Consider the following 14,945-nt stretch of genomic DNA (forward strand, 5'->3'; position numbering starts at 1 on the left):
CCCCAGGCCTCCGGCCCACAGGACTAGACCTTTCCCGGGCAGTGGAACACAGGAGGAAGACTGGGTTGGAGCTCTGATGGACTCTACCCCAAACGTGTCCCATGACCTTGGTATGACCCCGCCTTGATTTCCCCACCAGGGCCCCGAGGGGCTCAGACTAAGTCATGTCCAGGGGCAGTCTGGCCCTCCTTCCTCCCTCCGAAGCCACCTGCAGCCACCTTCCCCACTTGTGGCTCCCAGCTGAGCAGGGCCCACAGAGGGAGGGGGGCAGGCGGGTCTGAACCTGGGGTCTGTGAGGAGAAAGGAAGGGCAGAAAGGGGGTGCTCCCTTGGGCGGGCCTAGACCCACAACTGGGAAAACAGGTTTGCCAGCTGATGTCAGCTCTCTCAGCTGAGGGGAGGGGCGCGGTTGTTGGGAGAACCTTCTGGCTGGGTGGCTGGCCAACTCAGGGGTCTCTTGACACCCTCTATCAGTTCAACCTCTTCCCTTATCTTCCTCCCTCCCCCAAGCACACCCACACAATAGGTCCCTAGCAGGACTCAAAGTAGCATAGCCACCACTCCCTGGGAGCCCAGCATGGAGGGGTGGGGACCTGTTCCGGGAGCAGGAGCGGGACCAAGTGGGCAGGAAGGCAGTGCTGGGAGGTTGGCTGAAGCTTCCGGTTCATACTCACATCCTGGATTTGTTTGCCAGGCCCTAGGCTGCCCCTTGACTGCCCAGGCTTCTGGGGCTCCAATCAGCCGGCCCGTGCCCCAGACCTGCCCTGGTGAGGTGAGGAGCTGGATGGGGAGAGGGAACTCAGCCGAAATGAGTGCTAACCCCCTGCTGAGGGAATGGGGGGCTGGCCACTTGCAGAGTTCAGCTGGAGGGGGCAGGAGGAGGCAACCATGCTCCGCTGGAGGTCCAGTCCTGGGAGACAGCCTTCCCCCAGCAGCACTGACGTTAACATCCCTCGGACTCACTACCTGGTTCAAGCCCCCCTTCACCTAGTCACAGGGGAAAAAATTGAGGACTGAGAATCCGCCCAGAGCCATTTGGGCGATCAGAGGCAGGAGGGCCAGGGGCGGGTTTCCTTCTGGATCTTTTCCCTTCACAAGGACCCCAACCCTTGGAGATGTAGACAGAGAGGCCTGAGTGAGGGCACCCAGTGGGGCCAGGGAAGCAGGAGTTTTCTCTGGCCCAGACAAGCCAGACGGGCTACCCCTCTGCAGAGTCTAGGCCACCCTGAGGTCAGGGCTGCGCCGAGTTTACAGATAGAGAAGTAGAGGCTCAGAGGTGTAAAGAGCTTGCCTTGGGTCACACCGAAGGGGGACTCTACACACGATGCCTCCTACCAGGGGCCTGGACCTCTCACCACCGAAGTGGACTCAAGAAGCTGCAGTCCTTATGGCCTGGATTCCAGGTCCCTAGGGCCCCAGACCCAGCCTGCAGTCCTAGGAGACAGCCGGCCAGCCTCTTCACAGAGGGCCAGCTGATCTGGTCATGAACTTCCCCCTAGTGACGAGATCAGGGGCACACAATAGTCCATTGTGCCCAGGGTACACCTGAGCCAGAAGCATGATGCCAGGCAGGTGCAGGGAGGGACGCCGAAGCGAGGTGAAGAGGAGGGGGCTGTTACCCTGGGACCCCTCCCTGCTGTGAAAGCAGAAGGAAAGTGGGAGCCTATGTGCGTGAGACACAGTTTGGGGGACACGAGGTTCTCAGCTCTGACAGGACACCTGGGTCAGTCACTCCCTTCACCTTCTGAGGCCACAGGAGGTAGTCTCTGAGACAGGACAGGGAGCTCAGGAGGAAAGGGCTCCAACCCCTTCAAACATCCCTCCTACCTCACCTCCCCTATTCCCTCCCTCTGCATCCAAGGCAAATCTTTTCTTCTGGCTGGACCCCCAGGTCTACCCAGGGGTGGGGTAGGGGCCTCCTCGGCTCAGGGTCAGGGAGGACCTCATCACTGCCAGCGCACTGATGCGGAGTAGTCCGAGTTGACTCAAATTGGACCAAAGTAGGGACGCCACCTACCTCTCCCCGCCCCCCGCCTGCCGACACCCCCCCCCCCCGCCCCGAGCCCCCTCAGACCCTTCGGCCATGACCATCCAATAGGACCGCGCCCACAGGAGTGTCAAGCCCAAATGCAGACTAAGCCTTCCTGCCCCTCCCAACCCAACAAGGTCTCTCATTTATTTGCCGAGCCTCAGTTTCTCCACCTGTAAAAGGGGGAGGTGTCCGGCCGCCTCAATCCGGGCCCCTCTCCTCATCAGGCGCGACCGAGGTTGCGCGGTCCCCACCCGAGAGGCTCTCTGAGGTGCACGCCCGCGGGGGTCATCCCCCAGGTAGAAGGCCAGAGGCACCGGCGGGCCGGGGGCGGCGCACACGTGTGTGCGGGGCCCGAGTCCGCCCTGCGCGCGCGCGCATCTACGCGGCCCCGGGAACGCGGGGCGCAGGTGCAGCGGGCGCGGGGCGCGCGGAGCTGGGGGCACAGCGGGAGCGGCGCGGGGCGGGCTCACCTGAGCGTAGTAGAGCAGCCACAGCTCGTACAGCCGCTCCGAGGCGGCCATGTCCCGGCCCGGCTCCGGCCCTGCTGCGCGCCACCTGCCGCCGCCGCCTCCTCCGCGCCGCCCGCCGGTTGCCCTCGGCCAGGCCCATGGGCGGAGGGCGTCACTCCGGGGCGGAGCGGCGCGGTACTACTCGGGGAAGTAGTGCTGGCCCCCGCCGCGCTGAGCCACCCAAGTCTGCACGCTCCTCCTCCTCGCGGCCGGCCGCCGCCCGGCTTCCTGCACTTAGCTGCCGCTACCACCGCCCCGCCTCTCCTGGGACCGTGCAAAGGGCGGGGAGCCCGGAGGGAGGAGGAGCTTGAGGTCAGGGCGGCCCGGGAGGGCGCCCCGCAGTCCCGCCCTCAGCAGTCCGCGCCCGCGACGGTGCCTCGGGAAGGGCCGGTCCGAGCCTCCCGGACGAGGGTCGGGGTCAGGTATTCCAGGCTTGCCCGCCGCACAGTGCGCCTGCCTGGAATTGCCACCCTTCGTGCAAGAATGGGGTCTCCGGGTCGGGGGGCAGGGGCTCCGGGCCGCGTTCAGATGGCCAGAGTCCTTCAACAAATGGTAACGACAAGCAGCGGCCACCTGTAGAGTTTACCACGTGCCTGGTGCTGTTCTAAGCGTTTTAATGCAGAGACCGACTGCCACGTTTTTGCTCTTACTGTTTGTGGAGCAGGAGGGGGGACATCAGAGAGCAGTGCCCTTCGTCTGCCCTGCAGATCCCTGGGAGATTTAGGCAATCCTCACGGGTCCCCTCTTCCAAGAAGCCTCCCAGATTCTCCAGTAGAGGCATCCTCCACTCTAGGGCCCAGCATTTGTCTTCACATCTTTTGTTTTCTTTAACCTCAAGAGGCTAAAGGCAAGAGGATGTCTCGTGCCTCAGTTTTACAGATGGAGAAATTGAAGCCCAGATGGGCCAAATGAGAATCACGTGGGTAGCCGGGGACAGCGCGCGCGGGGATGGAGGCCTGACTGACTCTTTGCTGGCCCACTGCCACCATCACCCCCTGGATCTCTCCCTGCCCCCCCCAACCAGCCTGCCTGGGAGGTGAGGACCCCCCCACCCCCGCCCCGGTGTTGGGCAGGAGTCAGGCCCTGTGTTGGAGTTGGGGAGAAGTTTGTGGAGCCCAGAAAGGTGCTGTAAGTTAGAGGAACTGGAGTCTGGAGTCCCTCAGACCTTGGCCAAGAGAAAACAGACTCTTTCCCCATTCCCATCCTTTTCCATCCTCCTGACTTTTTCTTGGGCAGCCTCTCCACTCTGGCCTTTTTTCCTGCCCTGTCCATCCTACCTCTGAGCTGACATTTCCTGAGCACCTACTACCTGGTACTACCTGTGATCCTGGTACAGGTTCTGGTAAGTCACCCCTCCGGATGCTGGGGAACAGGGCACCGAAAGGCCCCGGCTAGTGAGGTCAGGAGGGTCGTTTTGGAGGGGCTGGACAGAGGTCTTATGGCACAGGGGCCTCTGAAGGGAAGTGGGAGGAGTGGGCATCCACCTGCTACCAGCCTGGGAAGGGAGGCCCCAGGCAGGAAACAGCTTTGCTGAGAGACGAGTCATGGTATGTGTTGGCGGGGAGGGAGGCCTCTGTGTGGCTTTGGGGATCCTGACATCCTGTCAGAAGGTCTTAACTTCAGCCAGAGTGGTCTCCTGGTTGTTGGGGCATGCTGGTTAACACAGGAAAGAAGACCCTGGCAGCCCCTGCCGGCGAGCAGTGCACCTCTTTGCCGCCTGTTGCAGTCAAGGCCAAATCAACTCTCAGTAGTTCTCTGGAACTAAGCTCAGGGGGTTCCTGGGGCCCACTGGGCCCGGGTTGGGGGTTTGTTCTTCTCCAGGTTAGGTAGTCTGACCCTGAGTACTTTGCTGCTTCAGGGGGCTTGGAGGTGGGAGGGGCTCGTCCATGAGCCTGGAGGACATGGCCATCCAGCCAAGCCCTGCACCGCACAGCTTTATCTGAGCTGAGAGTGGACACAGAGGGCCTAGGGGCCCATGAACCAGTGCATCCAGGGAGTCACTGGTACCTGTAGAGGAAGAACGGCAGATCTTGTATTGAACTGGGATCGGAGTGTAGGGTCAGGGAAGACTTCTTGAAAGCATTCAGGCCTTGAAGAATCAGGACAAGGGGACAAGGCTGGGCCAAGCGCTTTCCAAGCGGCCCGCAGGGAACGAGCTGTGGTTGGCGCTTGCTGAGGCAAAAGCAGAGCGATCGACGCGCTCTATCCTCCTTCACTCAGGTCTGATTCCACTCGCAGCTTTCTCACTGATTGGCATTGGACGAATCGAGCCTTACGGCCTTTTTCTTTGCCACGCCCTCCCCACCAGGCGAGGCGAGTTGCTGGGAGAGGTAGGGCGGGCCCTCTAGCAACTCAGTATTGATTGGCTTTCACGACTTCCTGTTCTCCCGTTCTCGTCCCTGGATTGGCCGCCAGAGAGTCATCTACTCCCTGGGCCTGCGCGATGCAGGACGAGAGAAGAGGAGGGTGGGCAAGATGGCGGGTACTGCGGCTGGTGTGGGCCGGCTAGAGGAAGAGGCATTGCGGCGAAAGGAACGGCTGAAAGCCCTACGGGAAAAAACCGGGCGCAAGGTGAGGAATGCAGAGTGAGGACTGTGACTGAGGTAGCCAGTGTTCGGAAACAGAACAGGGACGAGAGAACAGGGGACTACTAGGAAAAGGCAGCTGCTGAGGGCGCGCATGCGCGCGCGGGTGGCGCTTGCGCGAGGAGTCGGAGCCCGCCCCCCCAGTGTGCTTGCTGGCGGGCTGGGAATCTTTCGGCGCCGGTGCCGTCGCCGCGCACGCGCGGGGCGGGGTGGGCAGTGGTTAGCGCCTTACGCGCTTTTTGGCTACCGTCGGGTGTTTCGCCTATGAGCGCCCTGAATCACCCCCTTTCCCCAGGACCCAGCCGGCCTTCCAACCTGGTGAAATTCAGTGCATCTGGCAGACCCTCCCCTGTCCTCCAGCGCGCCTTCGGCAGGGCAGTACGGGACGTGCTCTGAGCGCCCAGCTGGAATCGTTGAGTACGAAAGTCCGAAAGAAAGACCCATTTCTAGGTCAGGGTGCACCTCAGGGAAAGAGCAGGGCACTTAGTTCTTCCCAGGCTACTTCTCTGGGGATGGACCTCCGAGTCCTCTATTAGTTACCAAACTTGGAAGCATCTTCCTTGCTTTTGTTTGACACCAAAATGGTCCAATTCCATTTCCACCTCTGATCTGTCCGAGTAGTCAAGAGGAAGGAGAACTCCGAAGTTCAGTACCTGTGTGCAAACCCTGGCCCTGTCACTTGGGGCCGTGGGACTTGGGACAAATTGCTTCATCTCCTTGAGCCTGTTTCTTCATGTCTGCAGTGGAGGATAACTATATTAATTCTCACTGGGTTATTTTGAGATCTGACAGGGTCATCTGTGAAAGGGCACTAGAGACCACAGAGGGTGGAGCTTGTCATTTCTGCTCTTGTTGGATGAGCAAAAACTATTAATTCTACAACATATAAAGGATAGTAAATATCTAGACCTTCGGTGAATGGGGGAAAACAGGGACTCAACTTTCCACCTTTAAAGAGTCAGGCTGGTCAATCTGGCCCGTTTCCTTTCTGCATGGCCATCCTGTGGGAAAGTGAAAGGGGAAGTAATAGAGAGTGAAAACTAGCCAGATTGGCTTCTGCTTTTGTTGGCAACTTGTTGGCCCTGTTAGATGGTTCTGCTCAAAAACTGCCTGGCCTAGGGAAGCTCAAGCCTCAGTTTTTCAGTGGCTGGCCAACTTCTTGGCTTAGATTTGGGGCCCAGATTACTGGGACTGGTCTTGAGGTCAGAATACAAAGGACAACATAGCATCCTCAAGGCTCATTGCCCTGGGAAGGATGCCCAGGCCATCAGGAGAACTGGCCTTTAATGAGGGATTCTTTTAATGGGCTGAAAATATGGCCTGATTGTTGTTTTTTTTTTCTTTATTGTGGCAGAATATATCTAACATAAAGTCTACCTTTTGAAATACGTTCATAATGTTATATAACTATACCACTGTGTCCAGAGCTTTTTCATCATCCCAGATGTAAATTCTGTACCCATTAAACAGTAACTCCCCATTCCCCTCCCACCCTCGTCCCTGACAACCACCATTCTATTTGACTACTTTTAGGTATGTTATATAAGTAGAATCATACAGTATTTGACATTTTTTGACTGAGTTATTTCACTCAGCGTAACATTTTTAAGGTTTATCGATGTTGTAGCATATGTGAAATTGCATTCCTTTTTAAAGCTGGATAATACTCCTTTGTACTATACCACATTTTATCTTTTCATTTTAGGTTGCTTCTAACTTTTTGGCTGTTGTGAGTAATGAATGTATAAATACCTGTTTGAGTCTCTGTTTTCAGTTCTTTTGGGTATGAACCCAGAAGTGGAATTTTTGGATTATATAGCAATTCTGCGTTTAACCTTTGAAGGAACTGCCATGCTGTTTTCCACAGTAGCCGCATCATTGTACGTTTCCAGCCGCAGTGGACGTGGATGCCAGTTTTTCCACATCCTTGTCAACACTTGTTATTTTCTGTTTTGTTGATCATAGCCATCCTATCGGGTGTGAAATGGTATCACATTGTAGTTTTGATGTGCATTTCCATAGTGATTAGTGAGTGATGTTGAGCATCTTCTCATATGCCTATGGCTATTTGTACATCTTTTTTGGAGAAATGTCTGTTCAGGTCCTTTGCCTATTTTTTTTTTTTTTTTTAAGATTTATTTATTTGGGGGAGGGAGAGAGTTCACACTCATGTGCACGCACACATACAAGTGGGGGAGGGGCGGGGGAGAGAATATTCAAGCAGACTCCCTGCTGAGCATGGAGCCACAATCCATGAGATCATGATCTGAGCCAAAACCAGGAGTCCGTCGCTTAACCGACTGACCCACCCAGGCGCCCCTTTGCCCGTTTTTTAATTGACTTTTGTTGTTGTTGAGTTGTAGGAGTTCTTAATATATTCTGAATATTAACGCCCTATCAGATACGGGATTTGCAAATATTTTCTCCCAATTCCAAGGTTGTCTTTTCACTTTCCCAGTAATGTCCTTTGAAGCACAAAGTTCTTAATTTTGATAAAGTCCAATTTATTTTTTCTTTTGTTCATCCTGCTTTTGGTATCATACCTAATGAACCATTATCAAACCTTGGATCCTGAAGATTTTTTCCCCATGTTTTCTTCCAGGAGAGTTTTATATTCTTAGCTCTTATTTTTAGGTCTTTGATCCATTCTGAGTTAATTTTTATGTAGGGTATAATGTAGATGTCTAATACAGTCTTTTGCATGCAAATATCCAGCTTTCCCAGTACCATTTGTTGAAATGACTGTCCTTTCCGTATTGAATGGTCTTCCCTGTTGAATGGTCCTTTCCCTATTGAATGGTCCTTTCCCTATTGAACTGTTGAAAATCATTTAACCATATCTGTGAGAGTTTATTTCGGGACTATTCTGTTCTGTTCTATTGGTTTATATGTCTGTCATTATGCCACTGCCATGCTGTTTTGATTACTATAGCTTGTAGTAAGTTATGAAATCAGTAAGTGTGAATCCGCTGACTTAGTTCTCTTTCAAGATTGTTTTGGCTTTTTGGGATCCCTTGAGATTCCGTATGAATTTTAGAATGGATTTTTCTGTTTGTGCAAAAAACACCATTGAGATTTTGATACGGATTGTACTGAATCTGTAAATAATTTTGGGGAGTGTTGCCATCCTAACACTATTAAATCGCCCAATCCATGAGCATAGGATGTCTTTCCATTTTTTAAGTCGTTAATTTTTATTTAAGTCTTTAATTTTTTTCAGTAGTGTTCTCTAGTTTTCATTGTACAAGTCTTCAGCTCCTTGGTTAAATGTATCCTAAGTATTTTATTCTTTTTGGTGCTGTTGTAAATGAGATTGTTTTCTTAATTTCCTGTCCAGGTCGTACATTGCTAGTATATATAGAAATGCAATTGACATTTGTCTGTTGATTTACAAAATCGACGTCCTGGAACTTTGCTGAATTTGTTAGTTATTCTAACAGTTTTTTGCATGGACTCTAAACATTTCTGCATATAAAATCGTATCATCTGTGAACAGAGACAATTTTACTTCTATTCCAATTTGGATGTCTTTTGTTTCTTTTTCTTGCCTAATTGTTCTGGCTAGAACTTTGAGTATCATGTTGGATAGAAGTTGTGAAAGCAGTCATCCTTCTTTTGTTCCTTATCATGGAAAAGCTTTCAGTCTTTCACCAGTGAGTGTGACATTCACTGTGGGATTTTCAAATATGGCCTTTATCATGTTGAGGAAGTTTCCTTCTCTTTCTAGTTTGTTGAGTGTTTTTATCATATCACTCTAATATCAAAGAGAGTTGAATTTTGTCAAATGCTTTTTCTTCATCAATCGAGATGATCATGTGATTTCCCCCCCCCCATCCTATTATTGTATTGCGTTAATTGGTTTTTGTGTGTTGAACTGTTTTTGCATTGCAGGAGTAAATTCCCCCTGGTCCTTGGTCCTTGCTGGATTCAGTTTGTTAGTATTTTGTTGAGGATTTTTGCATCTGTGGTCATGGGGGATATGAGTTTGTACTTTTCTTGTAGTGTGTGTGGCTTTGGAATCAGGGTAATTCTGAACTCATAAAATGAGTTAGGAAGTATTCCCTCCTCTTCAATTTTTTGGAAGAGTTTGAAAAGAATTGGTATTATTTCTTCTTTAAATGTTTGGTAGAATTAACCAGTAAAACTCTCTGGCTCTGGGCTTTTTTTTTGTTGGGAGGGCTTCGATTACTTAGTCAGTTTCCTTACCATTTATAGATGTGTATTTAAATTTTTTATTTCTTCATGAGTCAGTTTAGGTACGTTGTGTGTTTCTAGGAATTTGCCCATTTCATGTAGATTTTCCAATTTGTTGGTATATTGATTGCTAATTTAATTGGGTTTAATCTTCACATTTCTGGCTTCAGAAAGCTCTTGGCCGTAAACTCATTTCTAAAAAATGTGCAGTCGGAAATCACATGGCTTCTGTCTTGGAAATGAGAGTTCACTGGCCTTTGGAGTTTCCTTTCATTCTTCTTTTTTTTTTTTTAAAGATTTTATTTATTTATTTGAGATAGAGAGAATGAGAGATAGAGAGCACGAGAGGGAAGAGGGTCAGAGGGAGAAGCAGACTCCCTACTGAGCAGGGAGCCCGATGCGGGACTCGATCCCGGGACTCCAGGATCATGACCTGAGCCGAAGGCAGTCGCTTAACCAACTGAGCCACCCAGGCGCCCTCCTTTCATTCTTCTTAAGGAAGAGTTATTGTGAAGCCACGTTCTTGCTCCATTGGAAGCCTTTTTCTTTCCGGGTGCATCTTTCCTATCCAGGAGCTCCTGATTTTTCTACTTTCTTTAGTCCATTTCTTGCAAAGGGGAAGTTAGAATTTTTTGTTGACTCTTCAGTTTCCAGGCTGTGGTGTCAGTGGGTGGATCAGTGGCAGGTGATGAAGTGTTGTTTGGCTTGGTTCAAAATGGGTTATTGGAGCTGGTAATTCATTCCTTCAGTCGACGTGTACTGGGTACGTCCTTTGTGCCAGTCATTAGGCACTAGAGGTATAGCAGAGAACAAAGCAGATGGAAGTCTCTGCCCCAGGCAGCTTGCAGTTAGCTGGAGAGACAGTCAGGCAACACACGTAGTGTTAGAGAAGGTGCAAGAAAAGGAAGGAAGGAGAGTGAGATGGGGAGTGCATCGTGCTCCTGTTTTCTCTGTAGCACGTAACGGTTTAATTTTCTTTATTCAGGACAACAGTGTTTTGGAAATGATGCCAGCTGCCTGCTTTATCTTATCTAGGTCTTGATGGCAACCCTGAGAACGAAGGAGGAGGCTTAATTTATAGGTGGAAGCACTGAGGCTAGTAAATATGAGGGGGTTTGCCTAAGGTCACATGGCTCGGAGGTATCCCAAGTGAGTGTTAGGTTAGGAGAGGCCATGGGAACAGGTGGTGACTCTCGTTATGTACTGACTTGGACTGGTTGCCCAGATGCAAGGTAGGGGAGAAACTGGATCAACCAGTTGTATACTTTCTACTACCTTTTGGTTTTGTGAGTTACGCGCTCAAAAACAAAACAGAACAAAAAACAACGGTGGAAAAAGAGTATAGGCCCCAAGTCAGTCTGCCCTGATGTGCATGTCTTAATCCCCTCTGGATCCTGATTCTGGTCCTCCTTTCCCCTGATGAGGATGCCCTTATTTGCCACCATTTTGTTTGGTTTTGTTTTTTTAATGATGAAATACATATAACATAAAATTTTCCATTTAAGCATTTATCAGTAGCATTAGTATGTTTACAATGTTGTGCAACCATCACCAGTATTTCCAAAACTTTTTCATCACCTCAAACAGAAACTCTACCCCCATCAAGCAGCGACTGCCTGTTAATCTTACCCCAGGCCCCTGCAGCCTCTAGTCTACTTTCTGTCTCCAGGAGTTTGCCCATTCCAAGTACCTCATGTAAGTGGAATCTTACAATATTTGTCCTTTTGTGTTTGGCTTACTTCACTTGGCATAAGCATAAGTTTTCAGGGTTCGTTCACGTTCTAGCGTGTAAGAGAATTTCATTCCTTTTTAAGGCTGAAATAATACGTACGTATTATACCATACGCAGTGGATGTTCTGTTGATGGACACCTGTTGGCTATTGTGACTAATGCTGTCATTGGCATGGGCTGGTGTACTTATTGGCTTACAAGTGTAATTTGAGTCCGTGTTTTCAGTTCTTTTGGGTATGTATAGGAAGAATGGAATTGCTGGGTCGTATAGCAATTCTATCTTTAACTTTTGGAGGAACCACCAAACAGTTTGCCACAGCGGCTGTACATTTTCCACTACCACCAGCAGTGCACGAGCGTTCCAGTTCCCCTACAGACTTGCCCAACACTTATTTTTCTTTTATGGGATGGGGGCACCTGGGTGGCTCAGTTGGTTAAGCGTCCAACTCTTGATTTCAGCTCAGGTCTTGATCTCAGTGTTGTGAATTCAAACCCTGGTGTTGGGCTCCATGCTGGGCATGGAGCCTGCTTTTAAAAAAGAAAAAAATTACAGGATGTGGGGGGGCGGTGATCTGGCTGCAACATCTGTCACCCCATTGATTGGCAGGGCTGATGGGCTCTTCTGGCTGGCTAGGCTGGCATCTCCTTCCTCCCTCACTGCTTCACGTGCCATCCCTCCCAAAACTGTGTGCTTGGTGGAAGAAGATGACCTTTTCCGATAGAGGAGGACCATTCTTCCGTCAAGGGTGTACGAGTTAGCTGTGCTTCCCTGCTGGAACCTCCAGACAAGCTCTCAAGGTCCATTTGTAGGAGAATGTAGGGTAGGTAGTCAAGCTTCTAAGATTCCAGACACATCCAAATGAGGTGCTGCATGTGGCAGTCTGCCTTTCTTTCTTTTTTTTTTTTAAAGATTTTATTTATTTGAGAGAGAGAGAATGAGAGATAGAGAGCACGAGAGTTAAGAGGGTCAGAGGGAGAAGCAGACTCCCTGCTGAGCAGGGAGCCCGATGCGGGACTCGATCCCGGGACTCCAGGATCATGACCTGAGCTGAAGGCAGTCGCTTAACCAACTGAGCCACCCAGGCATCCGGCAGTCTGCCTTTCTTTAAAAAAAAAAAAGAAAATTATAGCTATCCTAGTAGGTGTGAAGTGGTATCTCAGTGGGGTTTTGATTTGCATTTCCCTGATGATAAGTGCTGTTGAGCATCTAATCATGTGCTTATTTGCCATTCGTATATGTTTTTTGGAGAAATATTTATTCACATCCTTTGCCCATTTTTCCATCGGGTCGTTTGTCTTTCTGTTGTTGAGTTGTAGTTGAATTCTTTATATATTCTGGATATTAAACTGTTACTAAATAGGGGACTTCCGGGTATTTTTTTTTCCCCATTCTGTGGGCTGTCTTTCCATTCTCTTGGTAGTGTGCTTTGATCCCCAAAGGTTTTTTTTAATTTTGGAGAAGCCCAAGTTACCTGTTTTTTCTCATAAGAGTGCTTTTTGCGTCGTATTTAATCTCTGTAGTTCCTGAGTGATGTTTCTGTTAGGGTCAGTGCCTGAGAGAAAGACAGTCAAAGGTCTCAAGTTCGAGTTACTTTTCCAGCCCGGTCATTTCTTGGGAGACCGATGAGTGGGGAGGCTGGAGAGGAAGTAAGGCCGGCCTGCTATGGGCAGATACCCCTCAGATGGAAGGGGCTCCCCACTTTTAGCTCTGTCGTCTGATGTGAAGATGAGACCCCTGCAGGATGGACTCCAGGGTCCAGCACTTTCTCAGCCCGCCCCTGCCACTGGGGTGTCCTGTCTGCCCCAGGAGGACGGCCCCTCCCTTGCTGATGCCTACCACGCACATGGTTTTGCTGGAGACATGAAGATCTCATGCTCGGGGTTGATTTCCCTCATGGTGTTAGCTTCCTCTCCTCCCCGCACCCGACTCTGAACTCAATTTAGTGATCGTCTGGAGGAGCCAATCCTGACATTGTGACAAATGGGGAGACAAGATCCGGGCTGTAGGGTTTCCACACTTGATTCCGCAGTGACATTCGGTTGTAGCTGTGTGGCTGGCAGTTTTACAGGGTACTTCCATGCCGGCCCACCTGACTGATTGTGAGGGCGTAAGCCATGAGGTTCCCAGGTGCTGGGATGCCCAAGGTCAAGGAGCATAAGTGACTTCTGGATTCCTGCACGCTTAGCCCCCTGGAGGAGGGGGAGTCTCTGCAGGGTGCAGCATGCCTGGAGGTGAGCCAGCCCCATGATAGGTGGGAAGAGCACATAGGCTGTTAGACTGTCCTGCTGGCCGTCATTTCCTGGGAAAGCCGGGCTAGGCCTGGGATGCTTCATGAGAAGGCAGAGTGGAATTTGGGCCGCACCGTGGAGGATGGGACCGGGAAGCGCATATTGAAGTAGCTGGAAAGGAGTATTCCAGGGGAGCAGCTCGGAGGTGGGAACATTCGGTGAGCACAGAGGGGACAGTCAGGGATGCTCCAGAGGGTTTGACAGCAAGCAGTTGGCAGTGATTGGGGTAGGGGTGAGATCTGAAAGTGCTGCTGGGTGCTTGGTGGCCAAGTTCTGCAGGAGCCTGGCCTTGCAGCGGGGAGGGCAGCCACCCATACATCTGTGTTGTATTTGAACCTCATTTCTTGATGCTCATCCAGAACTTCCAAGCTGCGTGAGTAGGGGAACCATCCCAGGCTGTGTAGACGAAGCTCTGGGGCCTCTCTCTACAGTCCTGCCCAGTAGGGCAGTGTGGGGCCACTTCATCCTGTTCTGACCTCTTTCTCGGCAGCCAGAGGAGGCTCCTAAAGGTTGTTAACTTGGCACAAACACTTGCCCTTGGCTGTGGGCTTTCGCCAGCATCTAGCCTGGACTGGGCTGTTTCTTTGCGCCCTGGAAGGACAGGGCGGGTGGTTGTCCCCAGCCCCTCCGGGGTTGCGCCTGAGCTCTGGAGCAGGTTCTGGCTGTGAGCTTGCAGGCTGTGCAGCAGTTCCTGTTTCTCACCTGCCTCTCAGGACCAGGGCAGTGCTGTGCAGTTCTGCATAGAATCCGTGCTGCCCGGTACCACGGCTAGGAGCCACGTATGGCTCTTGAGCCCTTGAAAAATGTGACCAACGTGATGTTTTACTTAATTCCATTTTAATTACTTTATATTTAAACAGCCACACTTGACTTAGGGTTGCCTCATTGGACAGTGCGTCTCTGGAGACCTTGCTCCCTCCTGCCTAACTTGTAAGAGACTCTGTCTCTGCCTGAACTCTCATTTCTTGAGAGCTGTTAAGGAGAGGGTAGGTGGAAACCCAGACGACCACAAGCTCAGCCTTGGGGAGCCTAGGGCCTCGAAGCTAGAGCAGAGGGCTTCGAAGTAGTCAGTCTTCATGGCCAGTGACTCTGGCAGGTGCTTATTTCTGGCCTTCTGTGTGTGCATCCGGTGGAGCTAAATGCTGACAGTTATGATCTATACACTCGAGAAATGGGCAGTCTGGAGAGCGGGGGCAGTGCCAGGGTGGAGGGGAGCTCATCGATAGTCTCGGAACTTGGGTGCACTGGGGAGAGGCTTGGCCACTGTGGGCTGAGGGTGGAAGGGGGTGCTGGAGGGAAGGGCTGACAACTGTTTGGGGGGCAGAGAGGAAGGGGCAGTGAGGTGTGGGGAGGTGGGGGTGGAAAGGCGCCCAGTGTTCTGGGTGCGGAGTCAGACTGGTCCATGTCCTGCTCATCCCTCAGGAAGTTGCCTCTGACCTGGCCACATGCAGCTATGTCCCCATGCCCAGCAGCCTGATGTCCAAGTCAGCGGAGGGTCACTGCCCCTGTGTTGACAGCCTCTTACAGGTCAGCCCTCCTGACATTTACATGGCATTTTGTGATGGGATCTCATGATTTGCTCAATCCAGAAGCAGCGCTTTGAGG

At 51.3% G+C, this 14,945-nt stretch overlaps 2 protein-coding genes across 5 annotated transcripts in view; one reads left to right on the plus strand and one right to left on the minus strand.

The window, feature by feature from the left end:
- The window catches only part of NBEAL2 (neurobeachin like 2), a 29,077-nt gene extending 26,379 nt beyond the window's left edge, over positions 1 to 2,698 (minus strand). Inside the window, exon 1 of one of the 3 annotated variants that reach the window (XM_088028635.1) lies at positions 2,502 to 2,698. In XM_088028635.1, coding sequence (XP_087884761.1) covers positions 2,502 to 2,552 — 51 coding nt within the window. In that variant the 5' untranslated portion in view covers positions 2,553 to 2,698. The remainder of the gene's footprint in view (positions 1 to 2,501) is intronic. The other 2 variants (XM_028087201.2, XM_028087203.2) reach the window with 2 other exon arrangements.
- Positions 2,699 to 4,980: 2,282 nt separating this feature from the next.
- CCDC12 (coiled-coil domain containing 12) overlaps positions 4,981 to 14,945 on the plus strand; it is a 49,479-nt gene continuing 39,514 nt past the window's right edge. Inside the window, exon 1 of one of the 2 annotated variants that reach the window (XM_028087026.2) lies at positions 4,981 to 5,111. In XM_028087026.2, the coding sequence (XP_027942827.1) occupies positions 5,016 to 5,111 (96 nt within the window). In that variant the 5' untranslated portion in view covers positions 4,981 to 5,015. The remainder of the gene's footprint in view (positions 5,112 to 14,945) is intronic. The other variant, XM_028087023.2, reaches the window with a different exon arrangement.

Source organism: Eumetopias jubatus, unplaced genomic scaffold (genome assembly GCF_037043125.1).
Source record: "Eumetopias jubatus isolate StellerSeaLion01/CBP00866 unplaced genomic scaffold, mEumJub1_p1.0 scaffold_1, whole genome shotgun sequence".
NCBI lineage: Eukaryota > Metazoa > Chordata > Mammalia > Carnivora > Otariidae > Eumetopias > Eumetopias jubatus.